Source organism: Gopherus evgoodei, chromosome 1 (assembly GCF_007399415.2).
Source record: "Gopherus evgoodei ecotype Sinaloan lineage chromosome 1, rGopEvg1_v1.p, whole genome shotgun sequence".
NCBI classification, from domain to species: domain Eukaryota; kingdom Metazoa; phylum Chordata; order Testudines; family Testudinidae; genus Gopherus; species Gopherus evgoodei.
In genome coordinates this window covers 43,444,538-43,470,864 of record NC_044322.1, presented here as the reverse complement: position 1 = coordinate 43,470,864, position 26,327 = coordinate 43,444,538, and the positions used below count along the sequence as shown (strand labels likewise).

Genomic DNA, 26,327 nt, shown 5'->3' with positions numbered 1-26,327 from the left:
TTTTCACAGCTACACTAAATACTCAAGAATGAGAAAGGACTTAAAGGAAAGAATCCAGCACTGTCAAGGGATAGACAAAAGTGACCTTTGTATCAGTCATTTTTGATTCTACAGAAGAGAAGCAACACTAGTATTAAGCAACACTAGTCCTCCTTGCCACTGGCTGTTCGGACATAGTCTTCTAGCAGTGCCAGTGAATAAACTTTAAATAAACTTAGAAATGTAAAGTTGAATCATTTTAGAAATTTCTCACTACATACTTAGAACAGCAAGATTTACAATAAAAAAGCTTTTCAAGAACTGTGAAAATTGTTTACAGTTCTTTTGGTTAAATGAGGAACTGAAATCATGTTATGTGACCAGTTTAATACACTAGGCATGTGTGCATTCACGTTTTGCCTCTAAGGCCACGTCCAGACTAGGAATTAAAATCGATTTTAGATACGCAACTTCAGCTACGAGAATAACGTAGCTGAAGTCGAATTTCTAAAATCGAGGTACTCACCAGTCTGGACGGCGCTGCATCGATGTCCGCGGCTCTCCATGTCGATTCCGGAACTCCGTTCGGATTGATGGAGTTCCGGAATCGATGTAAGCGCGCTCGGGGATCGATACAACGCGTCCAGACTAGACGCGATATATCGATCCCCGAGCAATCGATTTTAACCCGCCGATGCCGCGGATTAGTCTAGACGAGGGCTTAGGGGGGCAAAACCATGCACTCTGAAGTATCAGAGGGGTAGCCGTGTTAATCTGGATCTGATGAAGTGAGTATTCACCCACGAAGGTTTATGCTCTAATACATCTGTTGGTCTTTAAGGTGCCACAGGACTCTTTGATGCACTCTGAAGTTTCCTGTAAGGAGCATTATAAGGCTTTATTATGGATGAGGCTGTGCTGGTACTGCTTCTAGGATAGAAGTTATCTCTGGGCGGAATACTACTAATAATCTACAACAGGGAAACCAGATGGAGACGTTTCATAAATAGAAATATATTTCATATAGTACTTAACTTTTAGCAATTGATTTTATCTGAATATTTAAAAAAAAACTTCTCATAGTTTACATTAATACCTAATATAAGCAAGAACTTAGATTTCTCCTACCAGTTTTATCCTTATCCGCTAACAAGCATTGATGTCATGCAGTGTTTGGAATGGAGCTGAAATTAGCATACTTCTTTTTGTCAGCACATCAGTTGACATGAGATCAGGTGCTCCTTGTGTTCCATTTATTTTTAAATGTACAAGAGTAGGGCATGTGATTAAAATTCTGTTGGCTGTTGAATAGACACTTGTTGCTATAAATCATGCTGCTCTACAGCATGCAGGGAGATTTCTAAAATGACGGAATGTTGTATTTTAGAGGGAGTTTGTTTGGTTGCCTGGCCAGGTCTTGTTAGAAATTGTAAAGATAAGATTCTCATCCAGTAAGATACTAGTTGCAATGTGACTGGTTGTAGCTTGCGATGGGTATGCTAATACTGTTATCTATATATAAAGGCTTCTTTTTCTGGATTTGTAGCTAAAACAACCATCTCATCTTACGGGTTTGTAACCATGCCCTTCCCAAGTCTTGTAACAGCCTCTTCAATCTGATTGTAAGCAGGGTCATGGACTTTGTCCTTTATTTGCCTGTATAGTAATATGCATGTCAATGGTGCTACATAATTAATAATTCTACCCTGAGATCCCACTCCGGTGGTGCTTATGCACTAGCACCCCTTTAAAATGCTGTTTCCCAAGTGGTTTTTGTCTTTCTTTCTCTACTGCCCAGAAAGCCTCCAGGCTGATTGTCATGGGGCTCCCCTTCCCCCCCTACCCCTCGGCTGGAATAATTGTCAGGAATTTCAGCCTTTCAACCCAGAGGCTTATTTTAAATAGGCAATGTGTGTATGTTACTAATGCCTTGGCTACACTGGCCCTTTACAGCGCTGCAACTTTCTCGCTCAGGGGTGTGAAAAAACACACCCCTGAGCGCAGCGAGTTACAGTGCTGCAAAGCGCCAGTGTAAACGTTGCCGCAGCGCTGGGAGCTAATCCCCACGGGAGGTGGAGTACCTGCAGCGCTGGGATAGCTCTCTCCCAGTGCTGCCGCTGCGACCACACTCGCACTTCAAAGCACTGCCATGGGAGTGCTACTGCGGCAGCGCTGTACGGCTGTAAGTGTAGCCATACCCTAAGGTTGTGCAATGCCCCATGTATGCTCTAGGAGGATGTTTGGGAGTACTCTGAAAATTAGATTAGTGTCTTCTAATAGGGAAGCCACCAGAGTTATGCAGAGTGGTTCTACCAACCTAATGCTACAAAAGGAGATGCTGTTATGCCTGGAAAAGTATTCAGAACCACTCACGAATGTGTAACTCAACCCTTATTTGGGCAACTAATCCTTAAATCTATGAGTAATTCCATTTACATTAATAATGGAGCTACTTGCAAGACTAGTGATTAATCACCCAAGTAAGGGCTTCAGAATTGGGCTTATTTGTAACTATTATTGATCATTTTGTTGCATGTGAAAACTGTAAATATTTTAAATCTTCTTTTATTTCAGGTGTAGATAAGTAATAAAATGTCCTGTTCTACAGCTTGAGAGTCAATTTGGCAGAGCTTCTATTTTTGAGGGTTTATTCATTTCATTTTTTGGAGTTTCTTTTTTAGCAATTTCTGAGTTTTATGTAGTGTCCAAAGAATCAGGATTTTTCAGGGCTCTCTTTATATATTCTGTAATGAGTAATGTATGTAATGTACATTAAGCATCACAATACGTTATATAATGCATAATCTCTCTGTAATGTTCCCTAGTGAACTTTAATGTAGTACTGTTTCAAACAGCACTATGGTTAAGTGCATAAGGGAACTTTTAGTGTGCACCAGCAGGTTTAAACAGACCAATTAATGTGCAACACATTCGTGTGCTTTAGAAATTACACCCCTGTTGTCCTCATCATTGCTCCATGTAGACGAGCCCTTAAGTAACCATTTCCAGTGTCTTTCCATTGTTTATTGGATAAACACTGATTTCATTTTTATTTTGTTACACCCTCTACCACTGTCCGTTTCATGAAGGGTTTACTCCAGGGGTCAGCAATCTTTCAGAAGCAGCGTGCCGAGTCTTCATTTATTCACTTTAATTTAAGGTTTCATGTGCCAATAATACATTGTAAACCTTTTTAGAAGGTCTTTTTCTATAAGTCTATAATATATAACTAAACTATTGTTGTATGTAAAGTAAATAAGGTTTCAGAATGTTTAAGAAGCTTCATTTAAAATTAAATTAAAATGCAGAGCCCCCCGGACTGGTGGCCAGGACCTGGGCAGTGTGAATGCCACTGAAAATCAGCTCGCATGCCACCTTCGGCACCCGTGCCATAGGTTGCCTACCCCTGGTTTACTCGATACCTTCCCGCCAGTATTCAAGCCCAAATCCCTGAGGAACCTTAATCTCATTATCTCTGCTCCCACAGAGCCGCTGGCAATGTGTTCCCTCTCCCACCTTTCCATGAAGGTGATATTCTTGGTAGCTATTACCTCAGTTTGACATGTCAGTGAACTGGCGGCATGATCACAGACCTCCCTTACACTGTATTCCACAAGGACAAAGTGCCCTTACGGCTACACCCTAAATTCCTCCCAAAAGTAGCATCGAGGTTCCACCTAAATTAGTGCATCTACCTACCTGTTTTCTGCCCCAAACCAGATGCCTCCCATGCGGACAGGGTCTTGCACTCCCTTGATGTCTACTGGGCATTGACATTTTACCTCCACAGGACTTGCTCCTTTTGCACATCACCAAAACTATTTGTGGCCATTGCTCACTGATCCAAGGGCCAAACCCTCTTCTCCTAATGAATCTCCAATTCGGTCTCTGGGTGCATCTGCGAATGCTACACACAATCCAACATTCCCTCACCTGATGGAGTTACAGCGCACTCTACACAAGCATAAGCATCCACATTGGCTTGCCTCGTGGACATCTCATGGCATGAGATCTGTAGTGCAGCTACCTGGCACTCCATCCACATGTTCACGGCCCACTAAGCCATCGCACACACGACAGGTACGGAGGCTGCTGTAGGCCAAGCAGTACTGCAGACTGCACTTCCTCGCTGCTCACTAATCACATGTGGCATACGTATAGGGACTTTCACTTGCAGAAGAAGAGAAAGTTACTTACCTGTAACTGGAGGTTCTTTGAAATATGTGGTCCCTATTTATATTCCAATACTCACCCTCAAATCCTCTGCTGCAGACGAGACTGCACAACAGTAAGAGGGACCCTGGTGAGGCATCGACCCACCCAACCTTTTATATCCTTGGCTGCGAGCATGAGGGGATGCACTACACTTGTGCAAGTCAACAGACACTGCTAAGAAACACTTTCAGTCTCAGGTTCACGGCGCACATGCACACCAATGAAATATATGGAATATAAATAGGGACCACAGTCTCGAAGAACCTCCAGTTACAGGAAGTAACCTCTTTTTTTCACCAGGACTAAGATTGTCAAAATGTCTGCAAAATGGCATTTAGTTCGAAACTAACTCAATGGCTGCAGGAAATTCAAATAAGTTATGTCAGAACAGAGTGTTTATAACATGACACTGTTTAAAAAATACTCTCTGCTGTGGAGGCAAATTGTCAGATGTGATTGTTGAGTATATAAAAATGATTTATCATATAAATGAATGAATACAATTGAGAAGGCACTCTTTGAGCATAACAAGCTAACTTGTGAAAGCTGTGTGTGAGAGTACCATGAAGTGGCAATAAGAGCCTGTAGTATTCTTGTATCAGAGGGGTAGCCGTGTTAGTCTGGATCTGTAAAAGCAGCAAAGAATCCTGTGGTACCTTATAGACTAACAGACGTTTTGGAGCATGAGCTTTCGTGGGTGAATACCCACTTCTTCAGATGCTCATGTTCCAAAACGTCTGTTAGTCTATAAGGTGCCACAGGATTCTTTGCTGCTTTTGTAGCATTCTTATATTTTATTTTTATTTAGCATAAGATTGATTTACTTATGCAGTTATTTTCAGACAGTACTTGTAGTATCCGTACAAATCCTTTTGTTCAGGCTTTTCCTTTTATGCTGCCACCCTCTGGTTGTTTGTAGTAATTACATGGTTATGTAATGGTCTTAGTGCAAGTGGATAAATCCAGTTGTTGGCATGCTCCCAGCACGCAGCAGCTAGGTGGATGGTTCTCTGGCGTTGTCCATTTTTTGTTTTCACTACGTACATCTCACATTATCTTCTGCAGTATTTTGTTTATTTGTGTACCATCTGTTTGCATAGCAATAACCTACACTCTGGTTTGCCCAAATGTTGGAGCACACGTCAGCTATATTGTTCAGCCCTGCTGCTTTCTGTCACCTTGCAGTGCACTAATAGCCTATTGAAACATTCCCTGGCTTATTGCTATTAAAGCTTGGCTTAATTTTGTTTCAATTTAAAAATCCTGTTAAAATCAGCAAATCCTTCCACTGTAAAAATAAAACAAAAAACCCTAGCTCATTATAGGGGGATAAGAGAGAATTCAATATCAGAGAGAGTCTGCAAACACCTTTTTGTTACTGTGAATTCCGTTCTTATTGTTGCCTTTATAGATAGGTAGATAACTCTGTCTTTTAAAATCTTTTCAATCCTATGGGTCCCTTCGCATTGTTCCTTTTCTTCATGACTGTGTCATTTTGACAGAAGTTTCTGGTCCCAGTGCAGCTTTCAACTTGCTTGCTATTATGGATTCAGCTTTGTAATAAAAGTGAGAGTTGAAAGAAGCTAGAAGAGCACAGACTGTTCCCTGAAGAGCATGTGGGTTAATGGGCAAAGGGAAGGGCCATTATTAACTGCCCCTTTCTCCTCTGCTAGCTCGTTTGTCTCTCTGGCTCCCTCTTCCTATGCTGCCTCTGACCATTTTCCCATAGGCTGCTTTTCTGAGGCAGTTGGGATATGCAGAGGCTGTGTTAGGAGCTCTAAACCAGCTACCAATTTAGCTTAGTTCAGTTAAAAGCAATGCAGCTGCTTGCTCCTCAGGCTCCACTTAATCCTGCTGTGGGGCTGGGAGGGGAAGTAGTTTCCTGCTGAAGTGTCAGAGGAAGAGAACTGGAAGTGTTGCTTCAAACAGAAGATGTTGCTTCACCCATAAGATCAACAGAGCTGTGAAATTACTAACTTTGGAGTTTATGATCAGTTTGGGGCTGAGGTTGTTTTTTCCAATTTTGGAACAGTTCTGAACACACCGGATGCTCCTTTAATAAAAACAATAATGAGGCTGAAATGTAGCATTGCCAACTTTCTAGTTTCTGAAAACTGGATGCCCCGTTCCACTTCTTCTCCCAGGCTCTTCTACCCCCGTTGCTTGTTGCTTTCCCCCTCCGCCCCAGAGTGAGTTGCCCAAGAGACTTGCAAACCCCAGCTCCAACAGACCACCTGGGAATTCAGGTAGCAGAACACTGCGGCTGTGTGGGAACAGCCAGGCAGCCTTGCTGGCGAGCTAGGACGCAGCAGTCCTGCAAGGCAGCCTCCCGCCTCCACCGCCTCCTTCTGCACGGCTCGCCTAGCAGCCCCCTTCTCCGCTCACTTGAGCCTTAGCGTGGCCAGGGGAAGAGCTGGCTGGTGGGGCAGCTTACATTCCTTCTCTCATGTGGAGCATTCTGTGTCCACTGGGACCCCTTACGCCATTTGCTATGGGCCCCCACACTCTGTCTGCCGCCGCAGCCCTGCAAACCATGCTCCTCAAAGGGGCGATAGGCTGCCACTCCTCCCCGCACCCCCACCCACAGTAACTGGATTTTCCAGTCAAAAAGGGTTGCCAACTCTGACCGAAGTTGTCCCAGAAGGCTTTTTCCCAGTATGATGTAATGTCATTTTCTTAAAATATCCTATTAAAATTTCCCAGATTGCTTTCAATAGTCACTGGGAGATCTGTGCCAATTTTGGGAGACTCCAGGCCAATCCTGGAGGACTGGCAACCCTAGACACTTGACAACCCTACTTTAGGGCTCCTAATGCAGTCCTTTAAATGAACTTTAAAGTGTCCCGACAGTGTGTGGGCTTGGCTTGTGAGACAGAGAAAGGGAATAGGAAATAGACAATTGTTGGAGTTGGGGGAAGAGACACAGCCAAGCAGGGAAGACCTTTTCTTTATGTCCTGACTATATTGAAATAAATAAATAAAATATATATCCATTAAAAACCAGGCAGAAAAAAATCTTATTTCTCCCATGAAAGAGAACAGGTATAGGGATTTAAAAATATATTTTTTGGTGGTGGTGGTGGTGGTAGGGTCTGGATGTATATTAGTACCAGCTGGCCTGGCAGATGTAGTATCACCTGGCCCAGCTAGCCAATCAAAATGCACCTTTGGACAAACTTGTCCTAAGCCAGGATCTAATATAGCATTACGTCACGACAGAGTATGCACAGATAGGCGCGTGCTGCATCTGCCTCGTGTGTTGAACATTACAAGAAGTGTGCTGGTAATCTAAAGAGTGACTTATTGCTACTAGAGTCTAGTTTGTAAATTAAAAAACCCAACATTTTAAACTAATTTTTGGATTTGGGGATCAAGGTAACACTCCTTTAGAAAGACGTGTGACTCTGTAGCACTTTCTGTTGGACTGGCGATAGTGACAAGTATCTGGAGGCTGTGGAGATAAAATGTGCTTCCTTAGCTGTCGGAGGAATGAGACAGCCCACAGTTCTGTGTAAAAATCTGAAATTTCTCTTGGCTTAAACATAGTAGCAACTGAACAGTTTTACTCTGATTCAAATCTTGGAGCTGTTGAAAGTAAAAATTTCATTATAGACTCCTGTGATTTCTTATTGTTCCTAGGGAAAGAAAATTCCACAGGAAGGTGCTGGTGATGGGGAAATTCAGAAATTTGATGGAGCAGGATATGATAAAGACCTGGTTGAAGCACTGGAAAGGGACATTGTATCAAGAAATCCAAGCATTCATTGGTATGAGGATTTTCTCAGTTAAATTCTTTAACCAGATTGGAGGGGAAAGAGCATGTCCTCTCATTAAATTGGGATGGGATCTTAACTCTTTTAAAATGGCAAACAACCATGACTTTCCAAATAGGGCAAACAAGGGCTTCTGATTCTAATCGCATACTAATTTGATTGCTGAGTAAGACTTTCATTCTTAACCAGGGGTGAAAGTAATTTACAGGACTTATCAGTACTGCTGGAGTCCTGAGGGGGGCGTGGCCTTTCAAGATTTAAAGGCCCTGGGGAATCAGCTGTGGCTGGGAGACCTGGAGCCTTTAAATCAACCAGGGATTCCCAGCTGCAGAGGTGACTAGGAGCCCCCCGGGGCTCAAGGGCAAATTAAAGGGCCCGGTGCTCCGGCCGCCAGGGGGAATCCCAAGCTTTGCGGGGCTGGGGCAGGGATTTAAAGGGCCCAGAGCTCCTGCCACTGAGGGAAGCCCGGAGCCCTTTAAATCCTGGCCCCAGCCCGGCTGCCAGAGCCGTGGTTGGGATTCAAAGGGCTCTGGACTGCCTGCAGCGGTGGGGAGCTCTGAGCCATTTATATCTCAGCTGCGGCCGGGATTCAAAGGGCTCTGGGCTGCCCGCAGCTGTGGGGAGCTCTGAGCCCTTTAAATCCCGGCCCCAGCCTGGCTGGTGGAGCCACGGCCGGGATTTAGGGCTTTGGGCTGCCCACAGCTGCAGGCAGTCCAGAGCCCTTTCAATCCCCACTGCAGAAGTCGATGCGTTCCAACACGGCTTACTGGCCCAGACCGGCTTACTTTCACTTCTGGAGCAGCAGAAATATTGTCTCCCCTGTTCCCCCACCCCTCAAAAGGGCACCGGCACCCTCCCCACGGGATAGTAATACATACAATATGTATGTGTATCAATGTGTCACAAACAATGCAGCTGCAGCCTGCCACCGACCAGCGGTGACCCCAGCAACCGGCCCCTGTGGGCTGCTACCTGCAGAGAGCCAGCAGGTGCCGCTGGGCTGGGTCTGCCAAGGAGTAAGTAACCAAGGCAAAAACCACAGCCAGCCAGCCAGGGAGGGAGCGGGCGGGCGAGGGGGGAGAGTCAGGGGTGAATGAAGGACAACTGGAATAGCCTTCATGAAATATACAAGAGATTTAGAGAAAGTTTTGTCCATTTCCGCCTCTGCACTCTACAGGCAGGACAAAACAAAAAGAGATCTGAGATTGCACCCGATTTCCTAAGGACATTTCAGGTATTTAAATCAATATATAAAGAGGGTGGATTGGAATGAAAACTACCATTTCTTTCAAAGGAGGCATAATAATTTCCCCGAATATTCAGTTTTCCCCTCCAATCCCTTTGTGGTTTTGTCGATGGGGGCTATTTGCTTTCCCTGTGAATCTTTAGTTGCTTTAGCAAAATTGCTTTGCCCAAAATAAACCCTAATCATCGTGACACATCTTTCCGCCATATTCTTCATGTTTTTTGTGTTTGTTTGTTTTTTTTAAACAGTAACATTTCAAAGAGGATCTGCAAGCAGTTTGGACATCACAACCATGATCCTCTGCTGGGGAGGGAATGGGATAGATTTGAACTTGGGAATGGTTCCTGATTTTGTTTGTGTTTAGGAGATCCCCTTATCCCAGGGGCAGAAAAGAACTGCCTCTGCCATGGTCACACACACCCAAAAACAACTGGAAGTGAAATTAACAAGGATGCCAGACACGGCTCCTAACTCTGGGCACTGAACTGCACAGGGAATAGCTGAGTTTAAACTGTTCTTTGCAGGCAGCAGCAGCAGCAGGCATCTCAGCCAGTCTCCCTACTGCAAGCTAGGGCCTAGAGGAGAACCCCTGCTGGGGTGGGGGAGGAATGCAGATCCTTGTCTGCAGCCTGGCTGGAGGAGGGGGAGGGAGGAGACGAGAAACCAATGTGACAGTGAGGTTTTCCCCTTCCACCTGCTTTTATTAGCTCTGGATTTAAGCTGTGCAATCAAATGCTTGTATTTGTTGTGTATATTAGTATTGGAGAGATCCCCTCATCCCAGGGGCAGAAAAGCACTGCCCCTGCCATGGTCAAGCACACCCTCCCCTCGACCCCCTCCCCCCAGCTACTGTGAGTGAAATTAACAAGGATGCCAGAAACCTAGCCCTGGGGGCTGAACCATCAGGGAACAGCTGAGTTTAAACTATTCTTATGCAGGGAGCAGGCTTCTCTCTTCTTCCCTCAGTCTGTCTCCTTTTCTTACCGGTCCGTACCAGCTTACTTTCACCTCTGTTCTTAACTAGTGTGATATGCAAAATGTCCATTACGAGTACCTACTCCAAAGCCTAACTGCACCCCAGAGAACATTAAAAGTATTGTTTCAATGATCACCAGGGATCCTAGAAATCCATTTGCAACGGGGAAAAATGAGGAAAAACATGGATTTTGCATTTTTACAGAGAATCTTTAGTTTTTACATTTTGTGAAAAAATAAAAATATATATTAACTATTAACTAAATTTTACTGAAAGTATCAGTGTCACTTTCTCAATGTGTGCAACCTCCCCCTCTTGTGATTGATTTTTGGATGCACTTTAAATTTACAGTGGAACACTGTTTCTGATCTAATTGGGACCACGGGGCCAGATCAGATAATCAAGAGAATTGGCAAGAGCTTTCTACCCTTATTTCGATCCCAGGCTGCTGGTGGTTCGGTTAATATGAAGAGCCAGATAATGGAGGCTTGGCTAAATGGGATTCTACTGTATATCAGTAAAACATTGTGTTCAACTGATACCTATATGTACTGAGGCTAGTTCAGTGTTTCATTTTAATCATGGAAAAACACGGATATTTGATTCTTTATTAGAGAGTTTGGAATTATTTTAACATGGAAAAATAGGACCCCTGATGATCACGTGAGCCCAAACCATTTTTAATTGAGTACCATAGTAACCTTAGCTGAAAGTAATTTTTTGCTGCCTTTTATAGGAGAGGTCAATGTAAGGCCACAGATTGATAGCAATGTTCTCAAAAGGAACATACTGGCATAATAAAAAGGATAGTGGTAAATACAATACTTTTTTTTGTTTTTCATGGCTTAAAAACAAAGTGAAATGATATGCTTTGTAAATTTGAGCTGGTCTTTTGCAGGGATGACATAGCGGATTTGGAAGAAGCCAAGAAATTATTAAGGGAAGCAGTTGTTCTGCCGATGTGGATGCCTGATTTTTTCAAAGGGATTAGAAGGCCGTGGAAGGTGAGAATGTACGACCATGTTCTGGGGACTGGTCACAGCACATTCATGCATGCCAAGTTGCAGGGCTGTCCCTAGCTATTTCGGTGCCCTGCGCAGCCACCCCCCCACAGGGGGCAGGGAGGAGTGTGGCGCCCCAGGCCTTCACGAGGGAGGAGTGGGGGAGAAGGGGAGCTGACCCACAGCTGTGAGCCAGGGGAGCGGAGCAGACTGGGGCCGGGTTGCTCCACTTACCATGCAGTGAGTGCAGGGTTGGGGCTGGCTGCAATCTTCAGGGGATTCGGGGTGGGGCTGGGGTGGGAAAAGGTAGGGCTGGGGTGGAGCAGGGGCAGAGGCCTGGGGAAGAGCTGGAGCAGGGGCTGGAGCCAGCACGCAGCTGCACAGGGCACCAGGAACTTAAGCACGTACTTGTTCTAAATACCTAACCAGTTAGTAGTTAGAGTGGGATTGTGGCTTCCCTTTCATGACTGGAGCTTTTCTTCTTCACATTGCCCTGTGAGAGAAGCAGACAGTATGTGGCTGTTAACCCTCTCTAAGCAGGCTAATGTGCCTGAGCTCCTCCACATACTAGAGACCTGTGTGAGGAGTGCGCGGTCCCTCTTCCCTCCTAAACCCATTGGTGCTCGTAGGCCAGCACTCTTCCTGACTAAATATAGGTGTCGTGCATTTGCAGCCATCACTTTCTGAACATCCAAGAGCAGATGTTGCCTTTCTCAGACCTGTGTTTGTGCCAAGAGGGTCCTGTCTTTAGTTGGGCATCCCACTGCTCCACTAGTGGTAGTTATAACTACAGGAAATAACCCTGCAGTGATTTCATCAAACCACTTACTCCCTGCAGTGCATATTAGCTTCTTATTGGGAAACACTAGGATTGGTGCAAAGCCTGGTCTACACTGGGGGGGAATCAGTCTAAGATATGCAACTTCAGCTTCGAGAATAGCGTAGCGAAGTTGACATATCTTAGATCGACTTAGAATCGCTTACTTTGCATCCTCAAGGTGCGGGAGCAACGGCCGCTGCTCCCCCGTCAACTTTGCTTCCACCTCTTGCCGAGCTGGAGTTCAGTAGTTGACGGGAGAGCAATCAGGGTTTGATTTATCACGTCTGCACTACACACGATAAATCGATCCCTGATAGATCGATCGCTACCCGCTAATCCAGCAGGTAGTGTAGGTGTACCCTAAGGGTGCAATTCTAGCAGGGACTAACATTCCAGTGTAGACAATGATTGGATGAACTTGTGTAACAGGAGTCCATTTATCTCTTATAGTTGCTGCCTTGGAGTTTAGGATAACTTGGGCATCCTTATAAAGGATTGTCAGCTCTCTGGAAGGAATGTGATTATTTGTAATTTAATTTACCGATGAATGTCTGTGGGAGCTTGCAATACCTAAGTGTTAAATGACAATAAAGGTATTAATGGTTAATAGAAAATGTAGGCACAGAGAGGCTATTGCTCTTGATGAAAACGGGGAAAACATTTTTGAATAATTGTATTCCCGGTTGATTTGTTTTTATAGATCTCTTCCATGTCATTCTTTGTGCTCCTTGCATTAAATTTTGTGTAGAACAGACAAAATGTAATTTGCAGCATGGGTTGCATTTAACAGATATTTTATTGTTGTGGTATTTTATGTAAGATATTAATTGCAAAGCACATCATGATGTGCAAATCTAATTCCAGCTAATTTGATTACCCTTGAAACACAGTCTGACTTTACCTTAGTACGCTCTTGTTTAGTATGAAATCATATCTTGCGTTTGTAAAAGAAAGCTGCCCAGAAAGCTACCATATTCGCGACAGCAAAGCATTTGGCGTTTCCATATTTCGTCTTGTCCCTTGCTGGATGGGGAAAACATTGTGTCGTTCATTACCACGATGGCTGAGGGAGGCCCACAGTTTGGAAAGCAGATTTTCAAAGTGTCTTGATAAATTTATTTAAAGTAATTAATTAATTATCAAGTATTACTCCCTATCTTGGGGCAGTACTAACTTTACTACAGAAGGGGAAATGGTCATTGCCACCACTCATTTTCAGGAACTCTTGCCATGAGAGGCCATTTAAAAACTAATGCCTTTTTTCACAGTCAAGACAATTAGCAAGCCCCAGCATGGATACCTAGTTTGGCCCCTGAGAACTTTGTCTTTCCAGCCGTAATGTCTTTTACACTTTGGTGAACCAAACAGGCACTGATGTAGAGGAGACTAGTTCTCTCCCACTTTGCCCTCTCTTTTACCTGAATGGGAGATGGAAGGATGGTCAGGCCTCTTGCCTGGTACTTGGGAGAACTGGGTTCATTTCCCTGCTGTGCCATGGACTTCCTGTGTGACCTTGGACAAGTCACTTAGCCTGTCTGTATTTCAGTTTCCTCTCTATATAGCGGGGATAATAGTCCTTCCCTACCTGATAGGGGGTGCTATGAGCATAAATACAGTAGATTTTGGGACACTCAGATACTGTGGTAATGGGGGGGCATGTAAGTATCTTAGTAAGAATAAATAACATGAGAAATCCACCTATACAATTAATGGTTTTAGTGAAACAAGTGCTTGGAAACAAAAAGCAGGCCCAGGGATATGTTTTTAGGCAATTAAAATGCAGACCTTGGGTCACATTTAGACCTAGTGCATCTCAGCTGATTGCCGTGGATTAGCATTTTGCTTACATCAGGGCTGAATTTGGATGTCTCTTCTTGTCATTTATTTATTACTCTGTATGGAATTTTAGGGTGTTCTGATGGTTGGCCCCCCTGGGACTGGCAAAACCATGCTAGCAAAAGCCGTTGCTACGGAATGTGGGACAACATTCTTCAATGTTTCCTCCTCCACTCTGACGTCCAAATACAGGGGCGAGTCTGAGAAGCTAGTCCGCCTGTTGTTTGAAATGGTAAGTCCTCGATGCTAGGGACCTTTGTTGGTTTATCCAGCCGCTCCCAGCACATTGTTGCAGGATTGAATTCATTATCCCTAAAACCAATCCAGTGGATGGGTGTGCACGCTTATATAGCAGACCCTTCTTGATGGCTATTTGAGGATTGGGGAGTAAATTACCCTTGTCTCTAGAAGCAAAATGTGTTTCATCTATTTTCTCTGTTCCAAGCTGAAGATTGGTTTGTGAAAATCAAGGGCCAGATCCTGAACTGCAGCTGAGAAATACTTACACACAATCTCACCCCAGGAACTGTACTATGTGTGTGTGCAGATACGCCATTTACCCTCTCCTCATCCTTATTTGCTTCTGCACTTCCAAGATGTTGCCCATTAAAACACCTTGCAATTTTTATGTAGGCTGGAAACTCCCCTCCCAACCTTTGACTTCACAAGAAGCACAATATGTATATTACATATAGTATATTTTGATTGTTCACCCACCTCCTTTGCAGGATCAAGACCTAAGAAAACAAAGGTCAGATATAGAATAATCGCTATCAGTCCTTATCCACAAAGGAAACCTGCACAACACTTTCAAAAATGAGCCTGGGAGCTTGTGACATACCCAGGGTACAATTTAGACTAATGAGTATCTGTGTCAAACTCGCCCTATAAACTTTATACTGATTTGTTGCTGTAGCCTCTAGTCTGGACTGTTCACAAACAGCCTCCAGCATGCAAGTCACTGCCAGCTATGTCTGTGTGTGTGCTGCAGGGTGATCTCAGCTCACTCCCTGTCTTAGATTCCCCTCCACCAGAGATGTGTCCTGTACTGCCCAGCCCTCTCCTGGACAATACAAGTATGTTAAGTCTCCTTTTTTTATTTAAGATAATAATATACCAGCTTAGTATTTCAAATAGTTCTTCAGACACCTCAATTGAAACATACTGGATTAGATAAAACAGTAAAACAAGTTTATTAACTACAAAGAGATTTTAAGTGAATACAAGTAATGAGGCATAAAAGTCAGAAAAGGTTACACGAAAAATAAAGATAAAACACAATTAGCGCCTTAACTGTGTTAAACGCAAAGCGAAGTTTTTCTCACCACATGCTCTCAATAGGCTTATTGGCCAAACTTCTTAGGCCAGGACCCCTTCTTCTGTTTAATGGCTGCTTCCTTTGTCTCTTCTCATGCAGTGAATTGATGGACAGAAAGAGAGGAAGGAGAGGGGGTGCCTTGGGGTGTTTGTCCCCCTTTTCTATAGTGTCAGCCCCCCCTCCTTGGAAAACATTTCCAGCTGAGATTTGGGAGACAGAGAGTCTACAGAAAGGGATCTTCCCTGCTGCTCTTCCTTACCTGTTGGAGCCTCTTTTGTTTTCCTTCCTGCTTGGTGACTTTGTTTACTACTTAAATGCAGATTAAGCAGAGCACATTCTTTTGTTTGAGACAGATGTGTTTGCCACCACAGTTGGAACATGTGTTAATAACATCATATAGGGAAATTGTCATGGGCGGCGGGTCACATAGACTGGGGGTGGCTCAGCCTCCCCAAACATTCAGGCATGATCTCGCCTCCTGCCGTGACCACTCCCTGCGTGTGGCTCCAGTTCTCCCTGTCCAGCTCCCTGCAGTGCACTGCTGGTGGGACTGGGGCCATGCACTGCCTGCCTTCCGGGCTCCTGAACTGAGGAGGCTGCAGCTGGCGCTGGGGCCGCCCGCCCTCCCAGCACTCTTTTGGGACTAGGGGGCTAGCCGCAGGGGATGGGGAAAGGGAGGGCTTGGCTCCAGTGGGGGACGGAAGGGGTGTGGCCTCAGACACAAGGGGCGGGGCTGGGGGTTAGCCTCCCCCAGCTGGCAGTTCACGCACCACCCATCGAAATCTTGTAACTGCACATACAGTATTGCTACACATTTTATCAAGACAATATTGATGAGCGAATTGAGTCTTCAAATGTCACCTTACAAGGCATACTTTGTATAAAGATTGTTAAAACAGTGTGTAGGGTGTGGACACAGGTACATTCTGTCACAGAGCTTAAATTCATTACTCTGCTAGACAATAAAAATCATGGACTGAACAGAGACACTGGATTTATGGGTTATTACAACAATCCGTAACCAACTAACCCCTCCCCCTTTTTGTCCTGTGACTGCAGAGGTATTAATGGGCCACTCTACCATGAATGGTCCCTTAGAATACATGCTAAAGAATCTGTTCCATCTTGTATTTAGCTGTGCCATTTGGAGTACCTTTCCCAGACTCAAAAAGCTCTGTGTGCTCAAAAGCTGGTCTCTCTCACCAACAGAAGTTGGTCCAGTAAAAGATAATCCCTCACCCACCTTGTCTCTCTAATGTCTTTGGACTGACACAGCTGCAACTACACTGCATACAAGAAAACAAGTAACAGCTGCACATGCTTAACTTTCTGCACTGTGGAAGTCACCATTGACCTCAGTGGTAGGGGTGTGTGTGTGTGTGTGTGTGTGTGTGTGTGTGTGTGTGTGTGTGTGTGTGTGTGTGTGTGTGTGTGTGTGTGTAAAGTTAGGCACATGGGGAAGTCTTTGCAGGGTCAGGATCTTGGAAGACATGTCCCAGCCACAGAAAATTTCATCTATTTGTTCAGCACCGAGCACAATAGGGCCTGAAGCCTGACTGGGGCTGGTGTTGGCGACTGCAATCTAAGTCATTGTATTTTCACTTCAATAAAGGCCAGGTTTTATGCGCCAACAACAGTCTTCATTGATGAAATAGATTCCATCTGCAGCCGCAGAGGCACTTCCGACGAACATGAAGCAAGTCGCAGGGTCAAGTCGGAGCTGCTCGTTCAGATGGACGGTAATTGGTGTTTAGATACCTCCCAGTTGAGCTGCTGTTTCTCTTCTGGTTATGTGACATGCTTTGTAGACACTTCATTGTTCAGAAATGAGTGGAGCTGGCAGAAAACAACCACCTCTTTTTATGTGGGATGGGGAGGGGAAGAGATCTCTCTAATTCTGAAGTGTTCAAAATGGGCCCATCTTTTGGTGAATAAGAGTCCAGAATATTTAATTTCTTTAAAGTATGTTTTTTTATAAGCATGAAATTGCTGCAAAAGCTTTGTTTTATATAAAGCCATATTCAGTAAACTTTCATTTGAAAAATTTACCCTGCTCTAGGAGAAACATATTTTGAACATTCATGCAGTTTAACACAGACATTTGTGTATGGTGCAGTGCACAGGGGGTTTCTGGAATACAAAGTTGTGAACATACGCCTTCCTTGACTCTCCCACTGGGGACCTCTTTGTTTGATTTGACTAGATCAGACCTTGCATTGACAACTAGTGTCCTTTTATTAATAAGATTTACCATTGGATCACTATTCTCTGTATATGGACGATTTAACACCAGCATCAAAGGAATATTTAAGGTACAGGGTTTTGACTACCCCCCACTCTGTTGTGGCTGTTAGTCATTGTAGAGTGGCACCCCCAAGTGTGTAGGCACATTCAGAGGCAGATTACGGTTTCCTGGGGCCTTGGACCTTCCTGGTGCCCACCCCCTCTGCCTGTGACCCCACTCATGGTCCCATCTCTTTGTGCCCCTTTTCCCAGGCCTTATCTTTGTCTCCCCCATTCTGCACCCCCACTGCAGTCCCACAACCCATTTGCTACTTTCTACCCCCCCCCAACATCCCACTGTGGCCCTAAGACCGGAGAAGCTCTATCCCCTTCCCCATCCGACACAGCCCCAAACTACAGCGGGGAATGAGAGCTCCCCCAGCCCCGAGGCCGTGGCAGGTAGAGAGTTATCCTTCAGTCCCAGGGCCGCAGCAGGGGTCCCAGTGCTGGGGCTTCCCCTGCCACCCCACGGCTTCTGCGGGGGCCCGGGGTAAGAGCGCTGTGGCTTCTCCTGCCTGCTTGGCACTTCTGCTGGAGAGCGTGGGAGGTTTCCCCTGCTGCCACCCTCAGCTTCTGCCTGTGACTGGGTTGGAGGGTGCTGGGGCCTTCCCCTCTGCCCTCCAGCTTTTGTCAGGAAGCAGGGTCAGGGGGCGCAGGGGCATCCCCTGATGCCCCCTGCTTCTGCCAGAGAGCGGGTTTGGGGCCCAAGGGCTTCCCCCCCCCCCAGCTTCTGCCAGGGAGCCAGATTGGAGTGTGGAGGCTTTCCCTGTCACACTCACCCGGCAGTGCTGTCCACCACTGGGCATACCACAGAAAATGAAGGGACAACAGCATTTTTGCCCAGAGGGAATCAGTTTCTTTTTTAATCTAACTGCTTGGGTTGGGGGGTGATGGAGAATTTTTAACCATCCTTTTAGTGGCCAATACAGAATAAGTTGGTAGTTTCAGTTCAGTTCACAATGGGCAAGTGTCCATGCATCACAAAGCTACATTGTTGGCAGTCTGGCAGCGGCCAAGAACTGAACTGTCAGGCAGAATAAACTGTTCTCTCCTCCCTAGAAGTAGGTGCTGCCTCCAAAGCAGAGCTGCGATATGTTGGGAGAGTCGTGTAGAGAGGCTTGCACCCATGCTCTGCCCATGTCCTGATAAATGCAGTGCCTCCTTCTCCAAGGTTTGTCAGTCCAGCACCTTTAGCAAGCATGATATTTGCTGTGATCATTAAAATAATTCTTTCCTACACTGTTGGACTTGCAGGAGTAGGTGGTGCACTAGAAAACGATGACCCTTCCAAAATGGTGATGGTGCTGGCTGCTACAAACTTTCCCTGGGACATTGATGAAGCATTGCGAAGAAGATTAGAGAAACGGATTTATATACCTTTGCCAACAGGTATGATTGCTACAAGCATTTTCCTTTAAATGTTTTTTCTACGAACTGTTCTTCAATGTATCTCTTAGGATTGTTCAGATCATTGATATTGCTGTTCTGAACACTGCATTTGTGGGGTTAATAACTTGGCTGGCTGTTTTCTTAAAAAAATTGCTTGGAGCTCAGAAACAATGAGCTATGGTATTTCATTGCAGAACCATTGATGGGTTCTTATGTTTTGAAACCAAGTTAGTTTTAATGAGCCTGGAATTATCGTAAATGTTGCAGTCAATCCTTGAGTGATTATCAAAGGAAGCCTTTGGACTTTTTAAAAAATATTGCAAATGCATTTCCATGCGGTTGCAGATGAATGCAGAGAAGTGGATCCATGAATTATCACTTCCAGGCTTAGCACATTGTAAATCACTGCTTGCCGGCCTTTATGACTAGACTTCAAGTCACTCAAAATGTAGCAGACTGATTGCTTTCCTGCCCAAGCTGCCTTGGCTTGTATTGTCATTCATTCCTGGCTGTCACTCGTATACCCTATTAATTTCAAGAGTCGTATCCCTTGAAGGTTATATAGCTTTGTTTCTCCTTGGGACAGTGAATGTCTTGTGTCACTGCATGAGCACACAAGATAAGATGCGTGTTCATGGTGACAGCAGCTGTAATTGAGTTTAACAAGTATAAGGACACTTTAATAGGTATACAGCTTGTTTTTTGCAGCTCACAAGACAGTACTAGCTCATAACAGGATGACTGGCTTTATGACCAATTAGTCTACAATTCTAGCAGTTTGTTCTTGTTTCTAATTGAACAAGACTTGCTTTTGACGTAGTGTAATACACCCTGCACTTCTTACATGAGGTGGATTTGCCACTGTAGTTGTGAATTTACATTCTGTCACCTTATTCCGCATGTGAGGAAGTTAAATTGTTCTGTGAATCTCCAGATGATGATTTACATTCATGCTTTATAATTTGAGATCACCAGGATTTCAGTTGGAAAAAGTTTTAAACAAAATAAATAAATTGTGGGATCTGGTTTAGTGTGAATTTTATAATATGATATGACATAAGGCCCTGGGAAAACTTAGGAAAATATTCTCTTTTAGAGAAACAATTCTTCATGTGTGCCATATGTGCATCTATGGTGTTCTGTAAATAATAAATAACCCTTCTAAAGAAAATGCCATCTCTCTGTACAGATTCCTTCTCTGGATTATAGGTAACTGTGTAAGGTACCACAGTAGTATAAATCCTTTCTATATTTTCTTTTTCACTGTTCTTCATTAGTCACCAGGGACACTTATAAAACAAGAGTTGTGTTCTTAAGATTTTGTCTGCTCATCTTGCTGCTTCCCCCTCAAAGTGGTCATCCTCTATTTTTAAGACATCAAAGCTGGTTGCTGTAGAAATGAAGATGCTGATGTAATGTACATTTTCCTTTGCAATATAAAACTGAAAAGAAATCCTCTTTCTCTTCACCCCCGCCCCTCAAAATAACACAAAGGGACAAACTTTCAAATGTGGGTTCCCAAATCACAAGCGTAGGACTTGCATACGCACATGCTATGTGTGCAGAAAGGTTACGTTGACTGTGTAAATGGGTACTTATTTAGTCAGTTACCATGCTGTGCACACAGCATCTGTGTTTGAAAATTGGCCAATGCAATTGTTTCTAAATATAATTTCTCTGTTTTCCGTGAGGTTTCAGCAACTCTGTTGGGCACCAGTTCAGCAAAGCACTTACGCATGTGCTTAAAGTTTAGCATATGCATAAGTGCTTTGGTAAATGCTCTCTGCCACTTTGTAAATGGAAATATTTGTGTCATCAAGTCATGGTGTTTCTAATAAAACCATGTAAATAATGTGCAGTTCAACTTCTGAACAGAAGGGTGTATCCCGGGGTCAGGAGAAGCATCAGAGGTTTGTAGGATCACGTCTCTGTGTCTTGTAAGAATAATATTCCCTGCTGGTCAGCTATGTGATTATCCCAGAGACAGTATCTGTTTGTCTCAGGCACATTGTGCAGAATGAGGCAAACGGCTAAGTGCTTTCAGTCACCTGAGAAGTGTAAGCATTTGGTATGATTGCACTTTGAGCTGTTTGGGGGTTTTATGAAGTATCTGTACAGGATATTTTTTAACTACATACTCTGCCAAAAATGTGATCAGTTTTTTGTTTTTCTAATATGTGAGTACAAAGGAGATCACTCACCGTAGGTGCTGCCCAGTGTTCAGGCAGGGCAGGCCAGGTTCTTTTCTTTCCTGGCACCCCCTGTTGAGAGCTGCTCTAGTCCTGTGGTGGTGTGCTCCTTCTGTGACACAGCCCTCCTGCTGGGTGCCACGCTGATGTCCACCCCTTCTGGAGTATAAGAAGAGTCCAGCAATGGGGTAGCTCTCTAGGTAAAGCAAAGGGCTCCTGAGTCAGGGTCTTTACTCTTCTGTCTTTAATGCCTTCTCTCATCTACATTGCCCATCATGGTTCGACCTCTGGCTTTGATACCCCTAGCCTAAAAGGGGTGGTAGAGCAAGCTCTCCACCAGCTCCCGATCCAGAGCTCAGTAAGAGGCAGCTACATCCTGCACCCCAGAGTGCTACACTGCTGCTTCTCTGGGCCACTTGCTGCCTGAACCCTCTTTTCACAACTGATGAAGTACAGTAGAACCTCAGTTACAAACGTTTCCAAGTTACAAACAACCCCCATTCCCGAGGTGCTCATAACTCTGAGGTTCTACTATAAATTTAGACTTTTAATAACTGGAATCAAAGATAAAGTCTCAAACCTTCGGAGAATCTCTAGGCTCTTCCCTTCTGGTGTGGTAACTTTGCCAAAAGCGGGCAGCAAGGGCTCCTGCAGTGCTCCTTTCCAGGAACTCAGAATGTATGTCAGTTCACCTCACCACTGTATGCTGCCTTACTGAGCTGATGCGTTCCTTTTGTTCTCCTCCTCCAAGCCATGCATGCGTTGCAGGTATGGCATGGTGAGGCTACCTGGGTCTGGAGCAGCTGCTTATCCCCTTCCTTACTGAGGCGAGGTTTGTATAACCCATCATAATGAGGCTTTTAATCTGTAGTTTCCATTTAAAGCCTAGATTGTGTTTGTCTTTTTGAGTATTTGTGTGTCATAGTGACTTGAACAAAAGTATTGTTAAACTTTAAACAAGTGACTCTTATATCATAGCAAAAGGCAGAGCAGAGCTGCTTAAGATTAATCTTCGGGAAGTAGAGATGGATCCTGATATACACCTTGAAGAAATTGCTGAGAAGATTGAAGGCTACTCTGGTGCTGATATAACTAATGTTTGCAGGTATTTTGTTCGCTTATTTGCAAACAAATATAAAATCAATAGTTATGTTGCTCAGTAAAAGAGCGCAGCACCAGGCCCTACCCACAATAGTTGAAAGCATGCTAGCAGCAACCATGTTTAAGGCTTGAATACATTTGCTAGCTCTATTCAGTACAGTAGTATGGTTCTTAGAAAGCATGGAGTCTATGTACAAGATGTGATGGTGTCTGCTATGGTCGTGGGAGAACAGACAGCCTGAGCAAATGTTTTACCCCCATTGTCTTCCTTCACCAGCTCACATTTTAACCTTTTAATCTAATATAAAGCAGGGTTGTTTGGGATTTTTAACCCTGTGGGTTTAGGAGCTGGAATTTCCTGCTGCAGAGAGAAATAAGATATTTTACTTATTCCTATATAATATTTTCTATTGCAGTCATGTCCAGAGACCCAGTGAAGACACCGATACTCTCTGTGCTAGATAGAGCTGGTTGGAAACTGGAATCTCTATTCTGAAGGATATTCCAAAATTTAAAAAATATATTGCTTTGAACGAAAAAAATCAATGACATTTTCTTCAGAATGGGAATTGCAAAATTTTCTTTTGAAAAAGTCAAAATGACCCCTTGTTATGATCTTTTTCAAATATTTCAGTGGCTTCTTGCACTCACTGGAACACTGTCAACCTGCCAGGCAGGGAGATGGGCAACTTGGAGACCCTGAGAGCTTGGCTGCCAAGGAGCCACAAGCCTGGGAGCTTGGGATCTAAGGCTTCCAGGGCCTCCAGGGTCCCCCAGGCTTTCCAGCAGACTCCCTGGTTTCCGACAGAATTTCTTCAAAATTGTTGTTGCTGCAAAACATTTCAGTTTAGAAGAATTTGTATTTTCTAATAGAAAATCATTCTGCTGGAAAACGTCCAACCCGTGCTAGAGCTAGGGGCTGAACATCAAGTACAAACACCTGGTCCCTGCCCAGAGGAACTTGCACTCTATGAACCTGTCTCAATAATTTGCTGACCCATATTTCTACTGATTAAGTGGCCATTAACCTGTATTGAAATGGCTCAAGTGTGTTGAAATCATTGTGTTGAACTATGCAATAGTTAGGTTAAATGTTATCCCTCGGGCCTGTATTTGCCCTTGCTGGGAAAACTGCAAAAAGAGAATCCATAACTGAAAATTCCCCATGGACCATGCTGTGAGACATGAGTGACATTCTCTTTTCTGGTGAGCAGAGGTTAGAAAGGGCCAGGGAAAGAGTCTACCAGACGAATAGAGCATAAAGATCTGCAGGCATCGCTGTCCTCAGCCCTGTGGATTAATATGTCATATGCTTTGTGGCTGCCACTCCGCACTTTCCGGATCAAGTCACCCTGCCAAAACTGGCAGCAGGGCTGAATTACATGTCAAGCTGCCATTGCGCCCGCCCCGGGACTGCACACTGCTAAGGAGGTTGAAGCCATGGGGTTGGAGTTAGGCTGCAACAGAGGGGAACAGAAGCTCCTGAGTGTTTCAAAAAGGAGGGAGCAGTTGAGCACAATTTTTTTCATGAGTTTAGTGACGGCATTGAAGTCACAAGATTCATCTCCATGAATCATTGTAAAAGGTTTCAGTTTTATAGTTTTAATTATCTCTGCACATTTACTATATGCTTAAATGGATTGGGGTACCAATGCATTCTTTACATCAAATGAATGTAGTGATCCTGGAACATAGAAGCGAAGAAAGATGTGTTCTACATCTTAGAAGTTAATACTTTGTGTTCCTTCCAGTGAAGCCTGAGAATATAATCAAAATTCATATGGCTTACAGCACACACTACTGACACTTAGTTCCCATGGATTTTCCTTTGTTTCCAGGGATGCCTCTTTGATGGCAATGAGACGGCGCATTAACGGCTTAACTCCAGAAGAGATCCGTGCACTTTCTAAAGAGGAACTTCAGATGCCTGTTACCAAGGGGGACTTTGAGCTGGCTCTGAAGAAAATCTCCAAGTCTGTTTCAGCTGCAGACCTGGAGAAGTATGAAAAATGGATGGCAGAGTTTGGATCTGCTTAACCTCAGTGACATCTCTTCTGTGCTATAGTTTTTTTATCTTTTCCCGTTGTAAACTGTAAAATGGGTTAGAAATGTTTTAAAAGGTTTAATAAAAGGTTTGATATATATTTTTTTTCTTCTGGTGACAAGAATCTCTCCTCCCACCTCCCCCTTTTAAATTTTGTTATGCTTGAAAGGAACAAAAGTGGTAACCCACATGAGACGTAAAGATGCTTTCTGACTGAATAGTAAAATGCATAAATAGCAAGGGAAAAATACACTTTTGAAGATAAGCTGCACTTTTCCAGTTAATGTCAGCGTTCTTTATTTTCACACACATTAGTCGTTCATGGCCCAAATCTGTAAATCGGACATGGGAGAGTGATAAGAGAAGCTAGCAGAGACTTGCTGCACACCTTATTTGTAGGAATCACTGTGTTTCTAATAAGGATCAGGTTCCTTGCCCTTGTAAGTGGCACTGAAGTTACTGTTTGGCTGCTGCTTCTCCTTTCACTAGGTTATTCTGAGCAAAGTACATGGGTAAAATTGGCCTTGTTTACAGTAAGCAGAGAGCAGTTTGCATCAAGACTCAAATTGTTAAAGATTTTATTGGAAATTTTCAGCCTGATTTTCCTCTCACTCTCACCAATTTGACACTGGTGTAACTTCACAGACTTCTGTAGTGTTACTCCTGACTTTACACTAGTGGAAGTGAAAGGAAAATTGGGGCACTTGATTTCTTTTGGTCAATCTTGGGCCACATTTGCACCAGTTTAACCAAAGCTGTGATTTTTAAACAGATTTTAGTTGACTCTCTACTCTTGCACTATTACTCATCCCCTATATTTTGTTTGTGTTTTCTAGATATTTTTTATTCTTATTTATTAAACACCAATAGTGTGCTTGACTCAATTCAAGACTAATACCAAGCCCATTCCTGCTCCCAGAAGACAGACACAGGACATGGGGCTCTCATTTTTCTATCAGTCATGAACACACTCTTTCCTAGAGTTGGTACAGCACAACATTTGTTTATGCTGTGGAACTGTTTTTGCAGTTAAAACTATTTTATGCTGTTTTCTTAAATGTGTAAAAATGCTTCGACTGGGAAAATGATTAATTTCAGTAGATTGTCTCTTCTGCCCTCCCTCCCCCTGTGCTAATGTAGTGCTGAAAAATGCTGGATTGGCAGCTTTGGAGAATGAAGGCCTCCATCCCAGAGTGTGGCTGTCACACTGGAAGTGGCTGTGCTGGCCCCTCTCCACACGAGTTTGTCTGTGTTTCTCATATCTGACGAACCGGGGCTTCCTCTGCTCGGAACAGAGTTCAGTTTCATTGGCCATCCTGTCCTTGGCCTCTCTGCTGAAGCTGTCAATAAGGCCACCAGTTGTGATGTTGGGGATTGTAACATTGACCTGTTCTTTAGGAATTAAACCAAATCCACTTTTCATATAATCACCAAACTGCTATGGCATGGAAGCAACTTGTTGCTACAGCTGACTTTGACCAGACCTAAAAAGTTTCCATCCACCATTATTACTCCACTGAGCTAGTCCTTCATAGTACCTGTGGGACATGGCCAGAATTGTTTAGATGAATTGCTAGTGCAAACACAATTCTGGCGCCTCACCCATTCACTTGTTAGGGGAGAGAGACGCCTGGGATTTATTCTAAACAGTTCTACAGCATATAACTGGTTACGTGGGCTACATTTGCAATAGTTTTGCCATAGATTCATTATCTGTTGATACCTTGTATGTAGACAGCACCTTGAGCTGAGCCTGTGAATGGTACGGTTTGCTCTTTTCAAACAAAGGGGCTGCTCTAACTTGAATGGAAAAAATCCTAATAAATGTCCTGATGACTCTCATTCATGTTGCGTTGTACTTTTGTTTGGATGCAGACTTTGGACTCAACTGTGGTTCTTCTGGCCCAGGCCCCTGTGGCTGACTTGGGCACAATGCCTGAGCTCTGGCAGTGCAAGGAGAGCACAGAGACCTTCCAAAGGGTGCAGCATTTGCTCCACTGGCCAGAGCTGAGGAAAGGGAATTGGGCCTTGCTGTGCTGTACCCTTGTGGGGGCAGGCTACAAGGCTCAGGGAACACATGGACTCTCATTGTCATCCCTTGCAGGATGTAGAGATAAGGCTCCATTTGCCCTCTTTCCCCTGACCAGTTTGCTGCAC

General features: G+C 44.1%; 1 protein-coding gene across 1 annotated transcript in view; it reads left to right on the top strand.

Annotated features, from left to right (window-relative positions):
- KATNAL1 (katanin catalytic subunit A1 like 1) overlaps nt 1-26,012 on the top strand; it is a 57,569-nt gene extending 31,557 nt beyond the window's left edge. The window contains exons 5-11 of the mRNA XM_030562880.1: nt 7,834-7,961; nt 11,088-11,193; nt 13,920-14,078; nt 16,777-16,903; nt 18,702-18,836; nt 22,004-22,130; nt 23,965-26,012. Of these exons, the coding sequence (XP_030418740.1) occupies nt 7,834-7,961; nt 11,088-11,193; nt 13,920-14,078; nt 16,777-16,903; nt 18,702-18,836; nt 22,004-22,130; nt 23,965-24,163 (981 nt within the window). The 3' untranslated portion in view covers nt 24,164-26,012. The remainder of the gene's footprint in view (nt 1-7,833; nt 7,962-11,087; nt 11,194-13,919; nt 14,079-16,776; nt 16,904-18,701; nt 18,837-22,003; nt 22,131-23,964) is intronic.
- The last annotated feature ends 315 nt before the right edge of the window (nt 26,013-26,327 follow it).